The sequence below is a fragment of the Danio aesculapii genome, chromosome 23, assembly GCF_903798145.1.
Source record: "Danio aesculapii chromosome 23, fDanAes4.1, whole genome shotgun sequence".
In the NCBI taxonomy this organism is placed as follows: Eukaryota; Metazoa; Chordata; class Actinopteri; order Cypriniformes; family Danionidae; genus Danio; species Danio aesculapii.
The window spans coordinates 35,787,830-35,813,683 of record NC_079457.1 but is presented as its reverse complement, the minus strand read 5'-3'; the positions used below and the strand labels follow the sequence as shown (position 1 = coordinate 35,813,683).

The 25,854-nt window shown below is 35.5% G+C and overlaps 1 protein-coding gene across 1 annotated transcript in view; it reads left to right on the top strand.

The window, feature by feature from the left end:
* The window catches only part of baz2a (bromodomain adjacent to zinc finger domain, 2A), a 59,009-nt gene that overhangs the window by 22,582 nt on the left and 10,573 nt on the right, over window positions 1–25,854 (top strand). Inside the window, 13 exon segments of the mRNA XM_056449806.1 lie at window positions 2,902–3,156; window positions 5,277–5,491; window positions 5,577–5,651; window positions 7,119–7,290; window positions 9,220–9,282; window positions 9,555–9,699; window positions 11,762–12,381; window positions 12,605–12,830; window positions 15,861–16,016; window positions 17,514–17,674; window positions 19,395–19,460; window positions 22,492–22,778; window positions 25,134–25,269. Coding sequence (XP_056305781.1) covers window positions 2,902–3,156; window positions 5,277–5,491; window positions 5,577–5,651; window positions 7,119–7,290; window positions 9,220–9,282; window positions 9,555–9,699; window positions 11,762–12,381; window positions 12,605–12,830; window positions 15,861–16,016; window positions 17,514–17,674; window positions 19,395–19,460; window positions 22,492–22,778; window positions 25,134–25,269 — 2,577 coding nt within the window.

The following is a 25,854-nucleotide window of genomic DNA, read 5'->3' as shown; positions in this document are numbered from 1 at the left end:
ATTGTGCGCAAATACAGTCTTAGGGTGCTTTCACACCTAGACATTTGTTTTGGGACCTGCCTCAGTTGCCCAGTTAATGAGGTTAGGCATATGTGAATCCCGCAATCACACTCAGTTCCGTGCCAAATCAATCGGTCCGAGACTGCCTCAATGAGGTGGTCTCTGCTCGATTAAGACAAACTCTGAAGTGGATCGATTGTAGTGAGAAAACAAAACGATCCGATGAACGAACGAACCAGGCTATATCACCATGTATTATGGATGCTCTCTTCATATATATACATCTATATGAAGAGAGAAATATGTGTGGGGCAGGATGTCATTCCTACCGGATGAAAGTGTGCGTTTCATATCGAATACGAAATTGAACGCATGCTGAAAAATTAACGACTACTGTTTATCCGTTAGGGAAGTTAACAGAAATTACTTTCTGATCATTTTTCCATATTATAATGTTATAATATGTTGTATTAGGCCTATGTTTTGTTCATTTCTGCACTGATACTTCAAAGAAAGATCAACATTGATCTGCTTCATGATCTGACTGCAGTCCCGTTGTGCTAAGAAATGCACCCCTTATTAAAAAAAAAATCAAAGGCCATAACTGATTAAAATGTAGGCTCATATGTTTATTATTTTGTTGGATTAAGCAAAAACAAGAAGTGAAATGCATTTTAAAACTAGGTTTACAAATAAATTAAAAATACAAATACTGACTAGTCTAGACTGATGTAATGAGCCTGTTTCCAAAATTCGGTGGGTTTTAACAAACAAAAAATATAAAATTGTTGTAGTTTTCAACTAAACCACACATTTAACTTTATTCTAATTAGTATTGTATTTAAATTAAATCTATTTATTTACTTAAATGTTTATCTTCTGTAAGGTTAGGGTTCCATGGAATTCCCCTCAGTCACTGTCTTTAGTTGTCATAACTATTGATATTATTTTAAACAGTTTAAGTTAATATATGCACGTTTCAGAGGGGGGTGCATTTTACCGCAGGGGTGCGTTTCTTGACACCACACCGGTTCATCTGTTACTTCTCTCAATAATTAAAGCTTATAATGCATAATTCCTGCCAACGGTTTTTTAATAGATTATTTCAATAGCTTTTTTTTTTTTTTTTTTTTTTTTACAAAACTTGACAACTGAAATGAGGTTATGTATCAAAGTCTTGCCTCTTGCCATGTTTGTGGGTGTGGGTTAAATTACACATTTTCCCTATATATAGATAGATAGATAGATAGATAGATAGATAGATAGATAGATAGATAGATAGATAGATAGATAGATAGATAGATATAGATTATATATAGATAGACACACACACAGTTGAAGTCTGAAGTTGAAGTTTAACAGAGCAAGAACATTTTCACAGTGTGTCTGATAATATTTTTTTCTTCTGGAGAAAGTCTTATTTGTTTTGTTTTGGCTAGAATAAAAGCAGTTTTTCATTTTTTTAAAAACCTTTTTAAAGGTCAAAATTATTAGCTATATATTTTAAGCTATATATTTTTTTCGACAGTCTACAAAACAAACCATCATTATACAATAACTTGCCTCATTACCCTAATCTGCCTAGTTAATCTAATTAACCTAGTTAAGCCTTTAAATCTCACTTTAAGCTGTCTTGAAAAATATCTAGTCAAATAGTCAAACCTTTTATGTGAAGCTGCTTTGACACAATCTACATTGTATAAGCGCTATACAAATAAAGGTGAATTGAATTGAATTGAAAATATTATTTACTGTCATCATGGCAAAGAGAAAATAAATCAGTTATTAGAAATGAGTTATTAAAACTATTATGTTTAGAAATGTGTTGAAGAAATCTCTCTCCGTTAAACAGAAATTGGGGAAAAAATAAACAGGGGGGCTAATAATTCTGACTTCAACTGCATGTGTGTATAAATATTGGCTTTTGACACATCATTTAAAATATAAGAAATAGCTATTAACTTTTTTTTGCTGGGGGCAGTGAAAATTTGGCAGGGTAAGTAAAAATATCTGAACCACTGGCCTGATTGGGCCAGTTGAAAAAATCCTTAGCGTTGAACCCTGTACATTTGTATGTTTAGAATGTATTTGCCATCCGGGTGTGTTTTTGCCATCCTGGTGTGTTTCAAAAATTTTTTGTACTTTTCAAATGTAGACTTAATTACTTTGTCATAACTGTTTTTCACCTATTATATAGTTATAGGCTGTATGTACTAGCCAGGTTTAACATTTCAGATCTGGATTATGGAATCATTTGATTCCGTCAAAAATGGATCCGTTAATGTTGCATTTTTGCTCTGAGCATTTTAAAAAGACTCTTAAATGTCAGCAACATCTTAATTCATGTTGGCACATGGTTAAAACAGTTTAAAACATTTTAGCAACAAAAATTAATGTCATCAACATTTGAAATCATATTAGCTATGCTATTAAAGCATGTTAGAAGCATACTAATTGATGATCAGGATGTTAAATTCCTGTTAACTGTTCAATATAAACTAACTTCATGTTAATTCCTGTTGGCCATGTGCTACAAAGGGTGTTTGTGCTGTTAAAAACATACTAGCTGTAATTTTAAAACATACAAAGCTTCATCAGAGGTTGTTGGCTTTCTCCCTTATGAAAGTAAACTACAGTTTTATGACAGATGAAAAAAATGATTAATGGTTATTGTAATTAAACTATGGTATTACAAATCAACAATGATTTTTCTACACTAGCCATAGTGTAACCATGATTTTTAGTTGTAAAAGTGTTTAAACAAATTGTAAACAATGCGCCAAAAAAAATCGTTATGACACTTTTACTATTAATATAATGATAGATCATTTTCATTAGTGAATATGAAGTTTGTCCCTGTGTTATTCTGTCACTCAATGTGTTTGTGGTCTCTCTCTGTAGCCTCTGCCTCCACTGACACGGGTACCGGGGCTGAAGCTCTCAGGTTTGGCTTTCTCCAATTGTTTACGGGTGGTTGAGTTCCTTCATGGCTATGGCAAGATTCTGGGGCTGCAGGTACCCAAGGACATACCCAGTCTTAGCACCCTGCAGGAGGGGCTGCTGGGCATGGAGAAGAGCCAGGGTGAACTGCTGGATCTGCTCATCAAACTGGTAGAGTCTGGTCTGCATGATCCTGGACTGCCCTCATATTATCAGGTTTGTCAGGCTTTGTGTGATAAATAATATACTTGTATGTAACATTTAGGGTAATTAAAAGTGTTTACACCTTAGATTTAAACTAATTGAGTTTTATAAATTGGAAAATTGAAAAAATGTTTTTTAATTGATGTAAAAGTGTAAAGCAACATTTGTATTGCAGGGCACGCAAAATCGCTATTCCGATGTCCCGGCGCTTTTTATATTCGGGGTACCAAAATCTACCTCCACCTAGGGTTACAATACTGGATGGAATTTAATACAAATCAATACTGAAATTTTAAAAACGTCCATTTCCCACAAACATTTGAGCGTGTTCTTAAACAGGGCTGATTTGCCATTGTGTTCACATGCTCAACAGAAATGACTGTGATTGGCCGTGAAGGTCATCAGTTCAATGAATTTACTGCTGTTTACTGGGTGTAACCACAGATACAGGGACACTGGTACCTTTTTCATCGATTCATCAGGAGATGGCTTGCATGTCAGCTCATAGACAAACCAGCTGATCGACGTTAACTTTGCAACGCTTCAGTGTCCATAAATCTGTGTTTACACAAAGTAAACAATGGTGAACCGATGACCTTCATGGCCAATCATAGTCATTTCAGTTTAAGAACCTGCTCAACAGCGCTCAAATTGTTGCAAGAAATGGACGGTTTTAAATGTACACTTAAAGTGAGAATTAAAGGGGCAGTTACCCAAAAATGAAAATGCATTTACTATTTACAGTTGAAGTCAGAATTATTAGCCCCCCTGTTTATTTTTTTCCCCAATTTCTGTTTAACGGAGAGAAGATTTTTTCAACACATTTCTAAACATAATAGTTTTAATAACTCATTTCTAATAACTGATTTATTTGATCTTTGCCATGATGACAGTAAATAATATTTGACTAGATAGTTTTCAAGACACTTCTATACAGCTTAAAGTGAGATTTTAAAGGCTTAACTAGGTTAACTAGGCAAGTTAGGGTAATTAGGCAAGATATCGTATAATGATGGTTTGTTCTGTAGACAGTCGAAAAATGTATAGCTTAAAGGGGCTAATAATTTTGACCTTTAAAATGGTTTTTAAAAATTAAAAACAGTTTTTATTCTAGCCAAAATAAAAAAAATAAGACTTTCTCCGGAAGAAAACATTATCAGACGTGAACATTTTCTTGCTCCGTTAAACATCATTTAGAAAGTATTTAAAAAGGAAAAAAAATTCAAAGGGTGGCTGATAATTCTGACTTTAACTGTACTTCCCTTACTTGTTTTAATCCGGGTTTTAGTTTTCTTTTTCTTTTGTTAAACACAGATAAAGATATAATAAATAGCACTTCTTGTGTGTATTATATTTAACAAATGTAAAAATTTCATCATCATATAAAATACACACCGAAAGTTCTATTTATACAAAGGAACTATTAGTCCTCTTAGAATTAAGTGCTAGAGTAAGGAGGGGAACTGTTTTTATTTATTTATTTATTGAGAGAGAGAAAAGAGTATTTCTATATGTGGTTTCTCAATTAAATGAAAGGGTTAAATGCTTGTGAATTGACTCTTAAAGGCTGGTTTATACTTCTCTATCAAGTGATCAGCGTGACACACGGTGCCTGCCTTGTGTGTAGTCGTGCATTTATACTTCTACATGCTGTTTGTGTTGCCCTGCAATAACACTTCTGAAACGCTAGCTGGCAGTAGGTTTTTATTTTCCTCTGTGTCGAGTTTCTTTGCGGGTGTTTTGTTTTTCTGAACACTACAAGTAGCTAAAACTTGCTCATTTAGAAGCAAGAACCACGTGAAGGCTGTGCCGGATCATATGCGTGCGCTTGATGCAGAAGTATAAATCATCCTTAATGCAGATCTTGTAATGTAGATTGGCTTTTAAGACAAAAATTGCTGAAAAAACTCAAGCATCAACATATCTATCTATCTATCTATCTATCTATCTATCTATCTATCTATCTATCTATCTATCTATCTATCTATCTATCTATCTATCTATCTATCTATCTATCTATCTATCTATCTATCTATCTATCTATCTATCTAAAGCTCAACTATGTTTGTAGGTTTGTCTTAAACATAAGGCATTTGATTGGTCAGTGATTGAAGGTCTGGTTTGTGTGTCAGTCTGTGAAGATCCTAGGAGAGAAGCTGGTGGATCTGGAGCTGAATCACAGCACAGTGTCTGAGGTGCTGCGGGTCTTTCTGGAAGCCCATGGTTTTGAGATGGAAGTCTGTAACAGCCTCCGTACAAAGAGCTTCCAGACCCTCAAACCAGACGTCAAAGCCTCCATCCTAGCCTTCGTGGTGGAGGAGCTCAACGCCAGCAACATCGTCACCAGGTCAGCTCAAATTACAGTCACATTAGCATCGTTATCAGAACCGTTTAAACAGCATTTTCATTTCCCAACCGTTGTGTTTCTACAGGGAGATTGATAACACTCTAGAGAACATGGCCACCTACAGAAAAAACAAGTGGATTATAGAAGGCAAATTACGCAAGTAAGATCCCGCTATTGATGTGGACCAAGTTTTTCATTTTTGAAAAATGGGTCATGCTGTTGCTGTGAAAGCATTTTTGTGAATTCTGGTGAGAGTATGAAACCTATTTCAACTTAATATGAAATGCTTGAGGGAAATGTGTCTCGAGCTATCTTAAAATGTAATGTTTTCACACCAAGCTCACTGTACTTTAATGGTTTATTTTTGCGTTTACTGTTTAAAAAAGTAACATTTGCTAGCTGCACACTGGAATTTTTGTTTTTTTCTTTTCTTAGTTGTTTATTTATTTTTTAAATACATTTTCTTAGATACAGATAGCTTTATTTTTTTGTAAAGCACACAAATTGCAAAAAATAAAAAAAATTCTATAATGAAAAAACAAACTTAAATACTAGACAGGAAGAAAAAACAAAAACATGCAACTAAAAAGGTGAAGTTAGATACACCAGAAAAGAACCTGAAATTTTTCTCAAAGATTTTGTTGATCACCGGAGACTGAGAAGGAATTTTTCTCCATTTGGAAATAAGTTAGATATTTTATTATTTTAAGATATAGAGTATAACAATTTCCAGTTAATTAGTATACATTGTTTCCCAACTCAGTCCTTGAGGTCCTGTAGATTTTAGCTCTAACTTGCCTCAACACATCTGCACAGATGTTTCTAGAAAGCCTATAGTAAGAGCTTGATTAGCTTGCCCGGGTGGGTCTGATTGGGGTTGGAACTAAACTTTGCAGGACACCGACCCTCCAGGACCAAGTTTGGGCACTCCCTGGTCTTGTAGTTCAGTATCTCCCTATATCCAAATTTCAGTATCAAGACTGATTAAGATGCATACAGTGCTCAGCATAATTGAGCTCACCCCATTTTGAAAATGAATATTTGTATCCAGTTCTCAGTGAATCAATGTATTTTGGTGCATTTAAACAAAACAGATTCATTAAACAGATTTGTTTATTAAAATAATATTTTAGTCACTAAACATATTTAGAAATGGAAAGATAATACAATTAAATTCAAGCAAAATATTGCAAAAAAAAAAAACTACATTTTTCTTCTTTTTTTTTTGCTGCTTTTATTTTCCTTTTTTAAATTTATATTGAATATTTTTCTACAACATATAAATGTGGGTGTACCAGTTTTTGGACCGTTATTGTAAGTTTTGTTAGATAAGCTCCAGATTTGGCTTCAGTACTGACTAATCTAATGTATATGCACAAATATAATATTGCATAGCTTCCTAATAAAAATGTGAATTTAAAAGAGATTTGTGAGGGGTGTGCTAAACACAGTATATTTTCATTCTGGCATTATATAATGAGTGGCATAAAATGGCCTTAAAATGACTTGTATCATATATCGGAATATAGTTTGGTGCAATTTATTGTACAACAAAAAATAGATATCAAAACAGACCTAGCCATAGCTAAATATTATTTGTAGTTGATGCATGTATGTGTGTGATCAGACTGAAGGCTGCGCTGGTGCGTAAGACTGGTCGTCCTGAGGAGGAGTTAGTCTTTGAGGAGCGTCGGCGCAGTGCTCGCGTTGGAGTAGCAGAGGAGGAGAGTATAGAGGAGAGCTGTGTGCTGGAGAGAGGGAGCCGACGCAAGGCCAAAGAGGAGCCCAAACACACTGAGGTACTGAACATCTACGTCCCAAACCAGACTGAAGTTGGTAAACTTCTGAAACTTCTGTCCTCATTTACTTACATTTCATACCTATTTGAGTCTCTTTGTTTATAGAGACGTTGGGCGGTTAATCAAAAGTTATTTTCATGCGCATTTTGTCTGTAAAGCCGGTTCTGCTCAACCTCCAGCATGTGCTTTCAGGTAGAGCAGCATTTACTACGCAGAGATGTAGTTCGCTGATAAGCTACACAAAATTGTTTAAAATAGATTGAAGTGGTTGCTAATGACATCAAGATTATCGTTCCATGATAATGACAGCTGTTTTGCGTGGCTTCTCTATGAACTATGCGAATGTGTAGTAAATACTGCATGTTAAATGGATAGTTGTTAGTTCTGTCACTTTAATGATGAAAGCGCAAGGGTGTGTGCTTCGATGGATTGTCAGGTGATGAAATTTGTTGATTAATATTGGTGACTGCTTCATCAACCCTTGTGTATTCATCATTAAATGCAAAAATACAGTAGTCGTGTGATTTATTAATGACATTTATTTATTATTAAATTAATCAATGACAACAGTTGAATTTTGTGTTTATAATGAAGCTCTGGGGATTTCATGTGTTGCTTCTTCGTGGGTGTTTAGAGTTTTGAGCAAGAGCGCCCTCTGGCTTACAGAGGAAATTAACTGCTGATCACACAATCGTGCCTCCCTGAAAAGATGTGCATGACAAGAAAAGCTTTGCTTATTTATGTTTGCTAATTTTTTATTGTTTATTATTTTGTTATTCAAGAAATTGCCCAGACCTACTTCTGTTTAACACAAAAAAAGGATATTTTAAAGAACAGTGGAAACTGGCACTTTTTGACTGCTTCAAATGTCAGTGGCTACTGGTTTCCAACATTCAAAATTATTGTGTGTTCATAAACAAATTAATTCAAACTTGGAGGCATTTAAGATTAAGTAAATTGAGTGAATTTAGATTTGTATGTGAATTATCGAATTATGGATCAGAATCATCTTATTTTGTGAGATACAAGTAAAATTACAAGCTGCTTACATCTTAGCTGTTTAGCTAAATTTATTTGTTATATAAAAAAATGGTGTTCTGACAGCAGCTACTCCTAAAATCATGCAAGAAAAAAGAGCCATCTACTACACATTTCACAAGTGAGTGCTGGATCTCTTCTGGAAAACATCGACATCCTCTAGATCAGAGTTGCTTTCAAAATCGTTTAATGGCCAATTCAGCGGTAGAGGACTCCTGGAGGAGTCGACTGAAAGAGTCTTTAACCTGTGAATGGAGCATCAACAATGAGCCACTTCAAGCTCAAGCTGTGATTTCAATCATGCTCTTGATTTGAGCTGATGACATGCTTTAACTGAGGGTTTCGTCAACTGTAGGGGGTTTGGAAGGTTATAGTTATGACATTTCATTTAAATATTACAATTAAAATATTTTAAAAAATTACAAAATTGTGTGTTTGCCAGAATGTTGACCAGCACTATATGATAGTATGGTGTAACAGTATGAAAAAAAAAGTATAGTAATAGTATAAAATGTATACAAAAGTCAGGGGCTACAATTGATTTGCATATATTGAGCTCCCATTATAAATATTTATATCCTGACAGCTTTTAAATTGATTTTCACATTGATGAGTGTCTTATTTCTATTAGTTTGGCTAGAATTGATTTTCTTATTTAAAACAGCTAAGTTCAATATTATTTGCCCCCTGTTTGGACACAGAAGCAACTACTGTTGTCAATTGACTTGCCTAGCTAACTTATGAACCTAATTAGTTTACTGAAAACTTTGGGTAAATATGCAGCATAGTATATTGCCCATATTCTCTGAAAAAATAATCATTTACTATTATCTAAGGGTGTGTACAGGTTTATGCTGGTCACTGTTTATGACAAAAAATTTTTCCTGACAGATTGAGAGTCCTAATACCTGCAGTGTTGCTGAGCTGGAGCGCCAGATTGATAAACTGACCAAGGTAAGATTACACCAGTTTTATAACTCTTTTATAACTCTTTGTTACTATGAAAAGGCTCATTTAAAATGGATATTTACAATAGTCTCTACTCTAAAGCTGCTGTTTCACTATTAGATCTTTTATATTTTATACAAATGTTTAATGTAAAAAAAAAAATAATAATAATTAGCCTGTAAATCCATACAAGAAATTAGTTTTCCTAATTCCATATCATGTACATACATGTGTGCTGCTGTTTATGGTTTAGAGTAACTGTTTTCTTCATCTCTCAGCGTCAGGTGTTTTTCCGCAAGAAGCTGCAGCAGTCATCTCATTCTATGCGAGCGGTTTCTCTCGGACAGGACCGGTACCGCCGCAGGTACCTCCTGCTCCCATATATGGGTTGTATCCTTGTGGAGGGAGCAGAGGATATCTTGGGTGAGTGCAAACTCCCAGCATACTGTTGGTCTGGTATCTTACACTTTTTGAGATATGGGTCTTGTCATATCTGCCACTCATGTGGTTTTAGCAGTGTCTACACCTAATGTTGTAGTGTGCTTCGGTGTCATCAGTAAAATAGTTTTTTTTTTTATTATTAGAATCAAGTCAGAATCAATCCACAAATATTGTACATTTAAAAATGGGGGTCAAATAAGCATTATGGATGTGACCGTGACTATTTATGATCACGTTTCATTTAAAATACAAGAGTAACAACTAATAATAAATAAATGCAAATTTATTTGCTGCTTTCGCAAGTAGACCTTCACAGTTTGATGAAATTTGTGATTTGTCAAAATGCCATAATGTTGATCATTTTTAAAAAGTAACATGTTAGTGGTAGTAACGTTAACATTTTTTATTCATAAAATGTATTTGGCCTGTAGATCAAAAGGTTTTCACACTCATAACTAGGCCCACACGGAATCTGTGCGCAGAAATCTGCAGATTTTTTGCCCGTCATTGCCCATTACCATTGAGTCTGTTTATTTAATGTGTAAATCTATATTTCAGTTTTTAAATGAACTTCAGTAATATTATTGACTAATATTAAAATATTCATATGATTTATTTACAATACAGTTTGTAAAGTAATATTCTCTGTCTTTTAGAAGATCTATTATATAAGAGACTTGCTTTGTTTATTAAACAAGTGGATCTAATTGGATTTGCACTGTAAACGTTAAGTAAAAGTTTAAAAGGTATTCTTTTATATTTCATGTATTAAGTTTTTAGTTACGATACTCCTAAAATTATTCCACATAAATCTGCAGATTTTTTTTTTTTTTTTTACAAAATTCTCAGCAGAAATGGCAAAATGTTTTTTGCAAATTTGCAGATTAACTGTTTCAAACTCTTAACTCTGTAGAAGTAGGATACATTTACTGCACTTTATTGTATAGAGTTTAATTTTAGTCGTAGTTATTAAAAGGATAATTCATTCATGACAATTTTCTATGAAATCAAACACACTTATAAAATAACACTTAGATGTTTTTTTTTAACAAAGCAAAAAAATGTTTAAAGCACAGGTAGTTTCAGTCAGTTTTGGTTGCAGATTGAGGTAAATGTGCTGAAGGTTTCATTTGTGCAATCATGACACTGACTTGCAGAATATGCTAAAGAAAATCACAAATCTGTACAAGGGGTCGTTAATACACTTTACTATGAGCTAATAGATATGCCTGTGTCATTTACAAGCGCTTACAATCTGTTTCGCAGGGTCTCGCTCTATGTTTTTTGTCCGTCTGTGACTGACTGAAAGCAGGGAGATCTAATGTGTCTTAACTGATGAACATTCTGTCTAATATTTTCCTGCCAAGAGCATTACTAGTTTAAACTTGTCCAAACCTTAGCAAATATCACAGAAATAAGTAAAACCTTCACTTAACATCAGGTGGTTCTTTGCCTTCTTTTTGTGTACATTATTTTGTAAATTGATTTCAATTTTAATAAAAAAAATATATAACAAATATGATTAATGTAACCATTTTGAAGAAAAGTGCATGTTTTACTATAGCTTTTAGACTAAGGGCACCTCCAACTTGGGATATTATGTCTGACTCTGACATCACAGGTTCGCTTCCGTTCCTTTATTATCTGTTCGCCTCAAGGAAGTAATGGACTGACCATAGAGACCAGAAAGCCTAATTTAACCTAATGCATGAAGTTGTAGGCCTGCTTTACAGGGATAGTTCACACAAAAATGATAATGTACTCACCATTTACTAGGAAACACAAATACTTTGGTAGTTTATGTTTAGGTTTTCAGTTTTTTTAAACTTATTTTGTGTTTAAAAGAGGAAAGTAATCCACAAAGGTTTGCAACAAATAACGGGTGTGTAAATGATGACAGCATTTTCATTTTGGGGTGAACTATACATTTAAATCATGGTTCTGTGTGAAAGACTGTTATAAAATATACACTTTTATAGTAAAATAAAAGGTATTGGATATTAACTTAATCCTAACTTAATATATTAATTACTTGTGTGTTCAGCGTCAGGTGAAGTGACAGTCAGTGATGAACCTGTGACTTACGTGAAGGTCATAACTCCGGCAAAAGCAGAGGTTAAAGCAGAACCTCCACTGTCTCCTGGCTTCTGCACATCGTCTTCTCCTCGAGGGTCTCAGCTTTCCCTCACAGATCTGGATGCTCTTCCTGGCGAAGCGTCTCTGATGAGCACCCCCAGAGGACGGGGGCGTCCGCGGAAGATCAAACCGGAGGTGGAGCTTCATCTGCGAACCGCCAAGAACCGCCGGCGCCGACGCAGCAGCAGATCGGCAGGTGAAGATTCAGGCCTGAGTTCTCCAGTGCAGGATCACACTCTACCTGCTCTCCAGGCCTCCGTGGAGCAACCGCAGGATGCAGCGGCTGACGCTAGCGCACCAATTGTAGCCTCTGGAGCCGGTCAGGGGGAAGATAACAGCCAGCCAGAGGACAGCATGCGGGAGCAGGCCGAGAAACGAGGCCAGTGGTTCAATCTGTTGCCTAAAGAGCCGTGTGATGAAACGTCCCTCTCTCAGCCATGTGAAAACACACCTGCACCCGCTGACAGTGCTCCAGCACCCGTCAATGGTGACCTGTCTGCAGATCCAGCACAGCCTCTGAAACAAGAGGTTTGACATTTATTAATAATAATGTCATAGTTTTTATATATATATATATATATATATATATATATATATATATATATATATATATATATATATATAATATATAAATATATATATATATAAATATATATAAATATGTATAAATATATATAAATATATATAAATAAATAAATATAAATGCTCAAACTTCATCCTACTGATTGATTTTCTTTTCTCTTGTCCTCAGGTTAAAATGGAAGCACTTCCTCCTACATTTCCACTTCCTGTTTCTGTTCCCGTTCCGAGCTCTGCTCCGGCTCCTCGTGGCAGACGGCGCAGGAGAGGCAGCGGGCCGTCCCGAGTGCACTCTCGAACCGGCACGGCAAAGCGGCGTGGCAGACCTCCCTCCAAGCTCTTCCAGGAGGTCCAGCTCAAGTACTTCACTCAACTGGTGGTCCGGCCTATTCCGTTAGGTAAGCGATGTGGATTGGGCAGTATGGATGAATAGGTTTCTGGTGGTCCTGCGTACTTAGTTTTTATTTCTGTTCTTTGTGTGAAGTGTATTTCTGCAAAATGTACTTCTGATGAAGGCTTTGGGCTTTGGAATGAAGTGTGGCAAAATGTGTGATGTCAAGTGTCAATTTTAATAAATGGACATCTATACGTCATCTGAAAGCTGAATAATTTAGCTTCCCATTGATGTATAGTTCGTTATAATAGGACAATATTTGGAGATACTAGTGTTTTAGACTCAACTTTATTATCCCGTTTAGGGAAACTGAAATTGCAGCAAGGTGCTATAAGACAGGCGAAGTTCCATGTACACTTTACCAAAATATTACTACACAACATACAATACATGATTTTTAGATGCATCTCCCTCCCTGCTGGACTCATTTAATGACCAAATGGCCACCATCATAAAAGAATTTTGAATTCTATTTGTCCTGATGGCAGCGGCTGAAAAACAGAGTACAATGGGTTATCCGGCGTGCATAAGATAACCTGAGCTCTTTTTTTAAATACAATTATGGTAAATTACCATTGGACCAGTTTGGTAAAAACCGATGATCTTGACTGACATCTTCACAAGGCTACTCAACCGGTTCTTATTTAACAAACTCAGATTACTGTACCAAGCTACATTGCAGAAAGATAAAATGGATTCAATAAATTGTGTCATCATAGAGGTACAAACCTCAGAAAAAACAGTCTTTGTTGAACTTTTTATAGACCGTCTGGGTGTTGGGTTGGAACAATTTTTAAAAGTTTTCACTGGCCCTATCAAAAAAAAAACGTTATTAGCTAAAAAGTTAATTGGCTTTTATGATAAGCTTCGAGGTTTTGATTTCGATAATTGCTTGTTCCAACGAACAAGGCTTCCGACTTGTCTGATTTTCCTGGAAACTGATGGAAAACTGTGCTCACAACATCCAATCAGATAAGAGGAACCGAAGAGCAATATGGTGTTTACGACATCACAGAGGAGGTAGCATTTAAAGGCTTAAAAACTCAAACTGTTTCTCGATTCTGTTTCTCGACTGTATTTACATCCAATTGACAAATAGTCGCAGGCAAAAAAAGGCCAGTAACAATCCTGTCTACTGTCCCGAGCATCTTGCTTTATTGAGGCCTGTATGGTATCTGAGGGTTTGAAAAAAATCTATATTCTGAAAAAAAAAAAACACTTTTAAAGTGTTTTAATTTTTTTAGTCGCGCGTATAGCTAATCATAAATTTGAGTTGATATATTTTCTGTAGTAAATTTACAAAACTTCATGATGGAATATAATCGTTACTTAATAATTTAATGACATTTGGCATAAAAAATCAACTGCTAAACAGTGCTGGACAAAGATGAATTGCATCTGAAATAATAGTTTTTGACATGGTGTGTGTGTGTGATGCATATACTGTATAAGTGTACTGTATACACACATGCATTAAAACAACAATATAAAAAACAAATTTGTTACATATTTGTATCATATACATATTTTAGATCTAAATATAAAGAAACATTTTCTCAAATATATGCATGCATGTATTCGTTATTATGCATATATTAATACACATGGTACACACATTGTATATTGTATCAAAACAAACTTTAATTTTGGATGCATGTTAAATTAAGCACGTCCAAAATATTTTTTTCAAATTTATCCAGCACTAGCCAAAATATACCCGTACAACATGAGATTGAGGTTTTGTGGTGCAGGGTCACAAATGTCTTGCTATCTTCAAAATGTCAATAAAACATTGTGAAATATTATAGACCATTTTGAGGAATGTAAACAAATAATGGTCTCATATTTCCTGTTTTACATTTTTTATTTCTTTAACTTCCGAGAATTCAGAAAGAGCCACATATCGATGAATAAGGTTATGATGGCTGTTTTAACTTGAAGTTATGATTGAATTGCCTCCTGTCACAGTGAAATAGTTTGATAGCAAGCAGGAAATGTTCACGGGCCAATGACCGCATTGAAATGGTTATTATGTATAGGCATGGAGTTCGGTAGACCATTGGTATAACCAGTACCTACAAAAAATTTATTGGCGTAAAATTTTAGATTATATAAGCCTTTTTGAGATTTTTTTTCTCTGCTGATATTGAGCATTTTATTTTTTACCATATTTGCCCTCTGTTGACTCTTTCTTGGGCCACAAGATGGCATGATGCCCTTTCATCACCGCTTGCAGATTTAATTATAACTAAAACTATTTAAAACATTTACGCTTTAAGCAATAATAATAAACATTACACTCATTCTTGGTAACTAACTAGCATCTTCTTTTGTGTTCAACAAAAAAAATTGGAAACCCAAACTGGTTTGGAGGGTAAATAAATGATGACAGAATAATAATTTTTGGGTGAACTGTCCTTTTAATTTGAAGCACTAAAGTTCCTACAAATACAAAAAAAAGAAAATAACTTAATAGAATAAAACCAAATCTGAAATAAAAATGTAACTAATATTAAACAAAGGAAAATGTGAACTTGAGTCATGTAATGGAAATTTATAGTATTTAGATTGGTTTTTTTATTATAAAACTATAGAAGTAAAACAGCAATTCTAATTCATAAGAATTCATAAGACGCATTAAAAATATAAATGTATACCAATAAAAAGACTCCAGCTAATTTTTTATGTATATTTTAGAATATTAGCTGCTCAATCTTTTAAAAAATAAGTAATAAAATAATACTTCTTTATTAGGCGCAGCCAGTGTGATGTGCATTATCATTCAAATTGTTAAAGTGATGTTTCTCCACTATTCTGCCTTTATTACTAAAGTTCATAAGAAAAAGCTCCTCTTAACTGTTCAAATATAAGATCTTTAAACTCTGAAACATTACTAAAACCTAGGAATGTAGAAGTTGCAGAAAAATGATACTATGTTGATGCTACAAAAGCACAGAAATGAAAAAAAAAAATGCACCTAGAAATGGTGTGTTGGATTGCATTGTAAAGCTGTGAATGTGTTTGTGTGCTGCAGAGATGGTGAAGGGCTGGTGGTGGATCAGAGAGCCGGAGGAGCTGACGGCCATTCTGAGTGCTCTTCACCCACGGGGCATTCGAGAGAAGATGCTCCACAAACACCTCAGTAAACACATGGAGTATCTGGCTGAGGTCTGCACACGCTCTGTGACCGGTGAGTCGGAGTCAGATGTACAGGATTAATTGTCTGCTATAATGTGCTCGCTGTTTGTGAGTTGAGATTATGGAACATCACTAACTTTACAAAATCAAAAATCCTTACGAATCTTTAGAATGTCATCAGATTGATTCTATAATTTAAGCCTGACCTGACCTTTCCACAACAAAAGGGTACCAAAAGGTGAAACTAGACGCGCAACTGAACACTATTGGTTGTACAGAGAAATGCCACTAGCGCATGCACAAGCCTGCATAATGAAAACAAAGAAAGCGCCATTTTTAAATACACAGCCGAGACATTACACTGAAATAACGAGTCATGGTCGACCTGAGCTCAAACAAACCATGTCGTCTTGATGAACAGCCACTCAGCCAAGAAGAGCAGATTCTATCATGTCCTGTTGTTGTTGTTTGTGAGGCTGCCTAAAAGTGGTTTCACCTTCTCTAAAGAGCCTGTGAGCTTGCTTGCGCGTCCATATTTGAATTAACGAACTTGAGCTGATGATATTAACGTGTGTGATTATTGAAGAGCTTCTGACACCCGATTCTTTCAGAAACGAACAAACTCGAGAGGGAAGCACGAAAAAACAAAGGTGCAAATGATTCTTTCAGCAATCTAAAACATGAACAAACTGCCATGTTTAACTATTATCATCGCCTTTTGGACTATTATGAACTTGGAAGGACAGAATTAATTTCTAAAAAGATGTTAACGTGCTGATGATGAATAAACTTCAGAGGTTTGTGCTGACTGTATGTTTAGTATAGTTTATAAACGCAAATAAGGCCTAAATGTGTATTTTGGACCTTTTTTGTAATTGGCAACAATTTAGAGACTGTGAGGCTCTGTATGGGTTCATGTTTTATTCATTTATTTTATATAATTGCAGATGTTACAGTAGGCTATTTCACACAAGATCATTGATCTGCAGCTATAATCATATCCTGTTCATAGAAAGATTAGTAATGAACATTCATAAACAAGTATTTGTGTATAAAGCATCTGTTTAGTAAGAGGTGCTTCTCATATGATATGAGAACTTCAAGCGAATATAACGTAGACTGAAACTTAGTCGTACACCACGCCCACCTAAATGAGTACTATTGGTACCCTTTGGCAGTGGAGACACGAGCCTGATAAAGGTGACCCGTACCATACTGTACCACTTAGTGGAAGGAAGTCTATATAAGAGCTCATGCCTACATTCAAACTCTGCCTCAAACCAGGCATTCGAAACAAATGTGGAAGCACCCTTAGTAACAAACCCAAACCAGATGAGCACAAAAAATATCAATAATCTGTTCATCAAGACGACGACAAGAGCTTGGGTCAACCATGGCTCGTTGTAATATGTGTATATCATTACGGTGTAATGTTTTGGTTGTGTATTTAAAATGAAAATGAAAAAGTAGTTTTAACATGTATAGAAGAATATCACGCACACACCTAGTGAGACTTCGGTCTTGAGGAGTTGGTTTTGTTTTTTTTCAGATCCGATCTTCCAGATGAAGGTGGAGGACGGGGATGCCCTGCAGGAGGTGAGTAAGCAGGAGTGGCAGGAGCAGGAGCGGGTGCTGCAGCTGGACATCAGTGTTCTCCAGTGGGTGGAGGACCTGGAGCAGAGGGTGGTCGGTGCAGACCTGCAGCTCAAGGTGAGGACAACACATCACACACGTTCAAGACATTCCTCACTTTATTATTTTTTTGTTATTTGAAAGTATTTGCTTTTGTCATTTTGTCCTTGATGGGACAGTCTTGTAATCACAGGACTGGAAGTGTGAGCAAAAAACACTCTTAAGCACAAATATGCTTCATCCAGATGTTCAATGGGAGTTCATCCAAAAATGAAGATTTGCTATTCATTTACTGCTGGCCATCCAGCATGTTGTGACTTTTACATCATTAAAATGTTAATGAATTTTTTTTTAGATGTTAGTGTCTGTATGTTAATTTAAGGATATCTATAATGTAGCATGCTCAAAAACAGTGACAAAATTCACATTTAGATAATATAAACATCCAGTTTGCATGCAGTTTGTCACTTCCGCCTAACTGATCAACGATTGAACGTTGATCAATTAGGCGGATACTTTAGTTTCTCATCAAACATTGAACAATCAGATGCTCTATAGTATCTGACATGCCCCGTCCCCTTCAAGACGCTTTTCATTTGATGCACTTAATCTCAACAACTCTCACTGGCAGAGCTGTAAGGAAAAACGGCATGCTATTGGCAGTTTTTTAAGGGGAGGAGCTACTTTGTCCCACCCTCTCTTCATATTTCGGTTGTAATACATTAAAGTGCACATTTTAAAGCACCTCACAGGACCTTTAAAGACTATTTTAGCTGAAACTGTTTTAGCTTTTGAATTTTTTTTTCCTTTGATTCTTAATGCAAGTCAAAATGCATTTTTTTTTTCTTTTTTTTTTTGTGTGTACATGAATTTTTGGCTCTTAAATTAATACCTGAGGCTTCAGGCGATACGTTGAGGTCTTTATAGGAAGCAATTAGTCTGGCAAGACATTATTTGCAACAATTTCTACTGAAGAAAAAGTCACAACCAGTGTTAGGGTAAGTTACTTTTGAAAGTAATGCCATACAATACTGAGTTACCCCCCCCAAAAAAGTAACTAGTTGCATTACTTAGTTACTTTTTATGGTAAGTATTACATTATATTACTTTTGAGTTACTTTTATGTTACTTTTTAATACCTGGCTAAGGCTTGATCTCTAATAAAAAAAGAAAGAAAGAAAAGTTCTGAAAGAGGAGTTCGACTAACAACATACTGTATAACCTTCATTTACCTTTAAAAAAACACATCAAAAAATAATATTTTATTATAATGTTATCTGAGAACTTTACAGAGCTTTAAATGCCGTATATATAGAATATTCAAAGTTTAAACCAATGTGTTTGCTACTTTTGTATTAAAATAAAATCCCTGTCCATTGAGACTATAATCCCCTTTTTACTTCGATGCGTTCAAAATAACGAACACATACTCTCATTGACTGCATGATTTATTAAGACTACTTTTGTTAATTCATTATGACTAATGTTAATTCAGCAATTTGTTTATTAAAATCTATTGATTAAACTAAAAAGTAACTCTCATTACATTTTCAAAAAAGTAACTCATGGATTATTACTAAAAAAAAAGAAAAAAGTAATGTTAATTTATTCGTTACTTAGAAAAGTAATATCATTATGTATGCATTACCCCCAACACTGCTTACAACATGTGCCTTTTTGGTTAACCTGTCCCTTTAACAGGGAGAGGACTTTTTTGTTTTGTAAATATTTCAGTAGTGACCACAAGATGGCGGTGTTTGTATGCATAGTGTCACGTGTGCCTCGTCTTTATTTCCAGGTGGCTATTCCCAATGCAGAGAATGAAACTGAAGCTGGTCAGGACTCGTCAAACACACAGTTTAAGGTAGTAAAATCTGCTCCGTTAGTTACATTTAATTATTATAACACTTTATGAATTGGTTAAATTGATCAAAGTTGTAGTTTATTTACAGCCATGTGATTTTTGTCGAAAAACCTCCTGATCTCATTTCCCCTCTGATTTCTGTCTTCACTGTATAGAGAGTAATAAATGATTACCATTGTGAAGTGATGGTAATACAACTATTATAATAGTACAATGATATATTAATTTGTATTAAAAATACTTAAGTATGGTTATTACAAATTATTTGGTTTCAATATTATTTTCTGTGAAACTTTATTTTATCTTTAGCAATATTTATTATTACTATTTGGTAGTCACAATCTGTCTGAACATAATATTTAATAATTTTAAATATAGTTGATGATGATTTTATAAAATTGTAAAAAAAGTATTAATGTAAGGGCATCATTTTTATTATTATTATTATTTACAAAATAATAATTTAGTGGTTTAAAATAAAAACTTATAATGGTTTTATTTAGGTAAATTCTTATTGCAGGCCACTAAATCAGCATCAAGAAGCCTTCAGAGCAGTCATGACCAGTGTTGGGGGTAACACATGTAACGCGAGTTTTACTTTGCTTAATTGGTTTTAAAAAATATATTGTGGAATAAAAATGGCCTTAGTCAGGTTGAATCACACACTCAATAAAAGGCAGTGCTGTGAGGGAGCAGACAGTTGGCTCGCACTCATCATCATCATCATCAGGTCTCGTTTTTCACTGCAGATGAGTCGGTGTACTGTTGTACTGTTAACTGAATAACTCATGATATTGGTTTATTTCGAGTCACAGGGCGTATCAGGTATGTTAAACAGTAAGTAATTAAGTACTTACTGAAGACACAAACCACTTCACATCAACTCGTTTCGATTTAAACGGCACCTATGGTGAAAAATCTACTTTTAAAGCTGTTTGGACAGACATGTGTGTAGATGTAGTGTATAGATCGTCATATTGGGGTGATATAAACACACCCAGTCCGTTTTTTTCAAATTTAACAATATAAAAACGGTGGACCAGTTGGAGCAGTTTTCAGATCAACCGCAACTTGACGTAGGAGTGCGGTCCCCCCGCCCACCGAATTGATTGACAGCTGTGCGTATTAACGTCCTGGTAGTCACGTGTATAATCATATCAACAAGACCAGACTAGCGCAAAGCAAGCAGAAATAAAAGGTCTGTTCAGTTCGCTAGGATCATCATCAAATGTGATCAAGAGTGAGTTTCACAAGTTTAAAATGTTTTAAAACATTTACTTCAGCTTTACTTCATCAGCACAGCCGCGTGTCAGAACAATTATAAAATAAGACGTTTAATCAGGTTTATTTTGTACATTAACAAAACAGATATCCATACAGCAGTGGAGATTAACCTGTATTGTCACATATGCGTGCAAACAGAGTGCGAAGCTAATCTCTCTCTCTCTCTCTCTCTCTCTCTCTCTCTCTCTCTCTCTCTCTCTCTCTCTCTCTCTCTCTCTCTCTCTCTCTCTCTCTCTCTCTCTCTCTCTCTCTCTCTCTCTCTCTCAGATTCAGATTCAGAGAGCTTTATTGGCATGACTGTAAAACAAATCACAATATTGCCAAAGCAATAACAAAACACAGAACATACATATAGATAAAAGAGAAATATATCTCTCTCTCTCTCTCTCTCTCTCTCTCTCTCTCTTTCTTGTGTGCACATATGAAATTTGTAACGACATTGTGTGTGACTCGTTGCAACTCACAAAAACTGCATCAAATACTGATTGTTAAAGTTCTTACTTTTTTTTACCGGTTATAATACAGACACTTCAGACCGCTATAACAAATACTCTGATGGTTGTTTTGAGCTCAAACTATACAGACACATTCTGGGGACACAAAAGACTTATATTAAATCTGAAAAAAGGGGTAACCTTAGGTGCCCTTTAACATACTTGTTCAACCGGTTCGCTTTGAAGATCCAGTTAAAACAAACCGTTCATTCGTGAACCGCCCGTCATCACTACAGACAGTTTTAAACAAACAATTGCAGGCCAGAGACCTACATTTTTGCAAAGGATGGAAGAAAAGAAGTGGACTGTTCTTAAGTGTAGATCATGTGTAAGTAAAACTCTTGACAACTGTAAGAAACACGACATCAAAAAACAAACAAAAAAAACAAAACTGGATTCAAAGCACTGCACCGCACCTCCAGCTAAACAACAGATGATTGACATCAGTTCATATTCTCCAGATAAAACAATTCATTCCACTAAACTCAAATAAAAAAAGAATTGTTGCTTTTATTGTTGAGGAGATGCAGTCACTGTCTACTGTAGAAGCGACTGCATTTTGTAATATAGTAGGATTTTTTTTTTGGGGGGGGGGGGAATGATTTACACATTTGTTAAGGCCACGTGAAGCAATTTATTCAGTGTATAAAGCTGAAAGATTTATTCTAAATTGAGGATGTTTTTATAGTCTTAATGTTCATTTTGTTATACATTTTAAAGGTTTAAAATTAGTTTTTGCCTCAAAATAAATGGTTTCATGATAGTACTCTTAGGCTTTATTGCAATCAAATCTCAGTGGACAGTAAATTTGCTTAACTAATAACACAAAACATTCAAAAGTAGCAAACGTGTTACTTTACATGCTGTCATTAATCTGCATGTATAGTTTTGGGCTCAGAAAGTTCTCAAAATATAATTTGATCCTACATTTTTAAAGGAAAATGAAGGTGTAGGTTATATAGGTGGCTGTTAAATGCAGAGCTTCTCTATAAAATAGGTGAAAAACTCTGAAAGAGATCAAACCTCAGCCAGGTATAGAAAAGTAACTCAAAAGTAATATAATACATTACTTTCCATAAAAAGTAACTAAGTAACGCAATTAGTTACTTTTTTGGGGGAGTAACTTAATATTGTAATGCACTACTTTCAAAAGTAACTCTCCCCAACACTGGACAAGACAGTAGAAAAAACAAGCATATCAATTAAAATATGAAGGTGTTTTGAACCACACTGTGCTTTTGTTCTGGTTTCAGATCTTTACCCCTCCAGAACCGGACTCCACACGGGACGACCTTCAGTATTACGAGCATGAGCTTGACCCCCGGGATGACTGGATCGTCAAGACCAAGAAGGAATGGTCAGACCTGCTGCGAGTTCCCAGCAACCCCCTGGACCTGGCCATCCTCCGTCTCGCTAACCTGGAGCGCAACATCGAGCGGCGCTTTCTGAAGGAGCCGCTGTGGAATGCAGCAGATGTGGTGCGTCTAGCACCTCTCACCCCTCCACCCGGTGGAGAGGAGGTCCCACTAGATGCTGTCAGGTGGGTGAATTCTCTTTACACCCTAAAATATTTTTGGGACACCACTTTAATATTCGCATATTCATGGCATGAGACGAAAATGCTGAAGTAAAACGATTGTAACATAAAATAATGACATTTCCTGCCACAAGACTTTCATTTATTTCTGACATGGTATTCTGACAAGTCACCGGGTCTTTGAAATATACTATAGTGAATATTATTATAGTAAGTTTTCTAAGATCACCATGATTAAATTAGCCATGCTTTTGCTACACTAACAATAGTTTATGGTTACCATGTTTTAACTAAACTTACCATTAGAGGTGTGACTTTTAGTTTTTAACAGCAGCTAGGCTTGTTTTTAACATCAGATGGCATTTTAGGCTAGTTTTTAACAGCAGACAGCATGCTAGGCTAGTTTTTTAACAACATCGCTCTAGATTAGTTTCTAGTTAGAACCCAAGTCTAACTAGGCTTGTTTTTAACCTCAAATGGTGTGGTAGGCTAGTTTTTAACAGCAGATGGCGTGCTAGGCTAGTTTTTGACAGGAGACATTGCTCTAGACTAGTTTCTAGTTTGTTTCTAAGTCTGTAAGTCTAAAGCCCTGCTCACACTGTGAGATTTCAGACACAATTTTGTCATCTGAGACAAAAGAAATCCTAAAAGATTCCTGAAATCCTAGGCTAAAATCAGTGATCTTTAATCGTTGGTTTGACATGTTCACAGACAGCTGCTTAATGCTCGTTGCGATCAGATTTTTCCTCCGATGAAGTTCTGGTAGTGTCAGAAGATTTTTACACACTTTCCTGCAGTGTGACATCATCTGCGGTGAGCATCAATCCAAGAACCAATAAGAGCACAGAACCTGATGACGAAATCCATGTGGCAATTCAAATGACCGCAGGGAAATGTCAAAACTGTGTTTTTTTTTTTCATCCTGGTTTTATTATTGAGACAAGCTGTGTGCAAAATTGCTGCTACAGTATCGTTTCAGAATGCGGAATAGTGAAAGTGTCGCGGGTGGACGACATCAAACTCCGGAGGTGCTTTCTTTCGTGTTTGGAGCGTCTTCATTGTTGTTCAGTCCGACTTTGACAGCTGAGATTTTACAGTGTGACACGAGAGCTATGTTCCTGCAGTCTGACATGCTACAATAGTTCAGGATTACAAAAAATTGCGCAGTGTGAGCCGGCCTTAAGTCTAACTAGGATGTTTTTAACAGCAGATGGTGCTCTAGGCTAGTTTTTAACACCACATGGCGCTCTAGTTTTACTAGTTTTTAACAGCAGACATCACTTTAAATTAGTTAGAATCTAGTTAGAAACTAAGTCTAGAAACCAGTTGTCATTCTGTGACACCAAATGTTTTGTTTTTAACTGTACACTCAAATGCTCACAAGGAAGATCACTTGTGCGTTTGTCTGAATCCTGTAAGTTGGCTTTTATGTAACAAGGTTATTGTAAACCCAGTTCAGAATGCTTGTATTACTCTTGTTTGCTTAAACCTTTCCCAAATTTAAATTATGATTTTTTTAGGTTGGACAAGGATTGCCAGAGTATCCACTTAAGTCGTGACATATCGGTGACTGATGGAATACTGGGTCCAAGCCGCTACTCATTTGAATTGAGAAAATGTTTGTTCATGACCACTTTTTAGTCATATCACATTAAAGTGAATCTTCTGTAAAGTCATGGTCTACACAACAGTCTCTGGACTTGCTGCATCACAAATACCAAAATTATAACAATTTCTATAAAAATTTATCAAATTCTGTTCATCAGATATTAGGCATGGATGTGTGTGTGTGTGTGTATATATGTATATGTATATATATATGTATATGTATATATATATATGTATATGTATATGTAATATATATATATATGTATATGTAATATATATATATTGCGATTGTGATTTTTGAAAGTATTAGGTCGCTTTGTAAACGTTTATTATTAACATTTGTTGAGTCTCCTCATGCACTTTGATAGAGTGCTTGGACCCCGGAAGCTGCTTCATGTGACATCACACTTAACAAGCGGATAGCTTTTTGTAAAGCATACAGCGCCATCTACTGGTAAAAACTAAGCTTAGAATCAATTCAAGAGAGAATAGTGATCGTGTCCTCAGTCAAAATGAAAAGAAGGTTCTTGAGGAAAACATGTCAGTGTTTCTCTCTCTATAGTGGACTTGTATGGTGTTTGAGCCCTTTGAAGCAGCATTAAACAGCAATTTGTTTTAAAAAGTTTTCCTCATAATTCATCATTTTATTTATATCTGAATATTTAAAGGAAGTCATTATTGCAGATCATGTCATTATGTGTGTGTTCTGGATTGTCAGTGATGTATGTGTTTTTGTTTGTGTGTATGTAGTTTGGAGAGTGAGATCACACCCAGGTTGAGGACGTGGCGTCAGGGTCTGGACCGCTGTCGCAGCTCGTCTCAGCTCTCTCTCTGTCTGCTGCAGCTGGAGAAGGCCATTGCCTGGGAGAGATCCATCATTAAAGTGGTCAGAGCAATCAAACATTCACTCTGATTGACAGACTGTGCAATTATTATATACATTTATGAACGCTCGGTAAAATAACACATTCAATACACCCCATATGCTGATGGACATTTATATTTCAATGTGATCAAAACCCTGCCAAATGTTTCACCCCTTCATCTGATTGGCTAGAGGAGCAACTTGAAACCAAATGAAACTCGAATTGCATCTTTTTTTGACTGTGCAGATGAGCGAAGGGGGAAAGACTGTAAGCACACGAAACATTAAAGTATGAGCTGAAAAACTGATTTTGTTTGCAATTAAGAAAACTTTAAGTTCAGGTTTCAGTTTTGAGTAGTGTAACTCTTAATTCTAAAGCCATTTTTATTATTGATTCCTGTTCATTAACTTTCGGTATGTGTTGTGTCTTGTTCTGCATTTAGTTTTCGCTTTTGCGCGTTATAATTTTACAGGCGATGTTATTCGATCCAAAACACCTACATTTGGTGGGGATTTGATCCCACATCAGCATCATGAGTTTGTTCACATGCAGACAAATCGCAAATTGATTGCAAACAGAACACAAATGTTTTAATGATTTTGTAA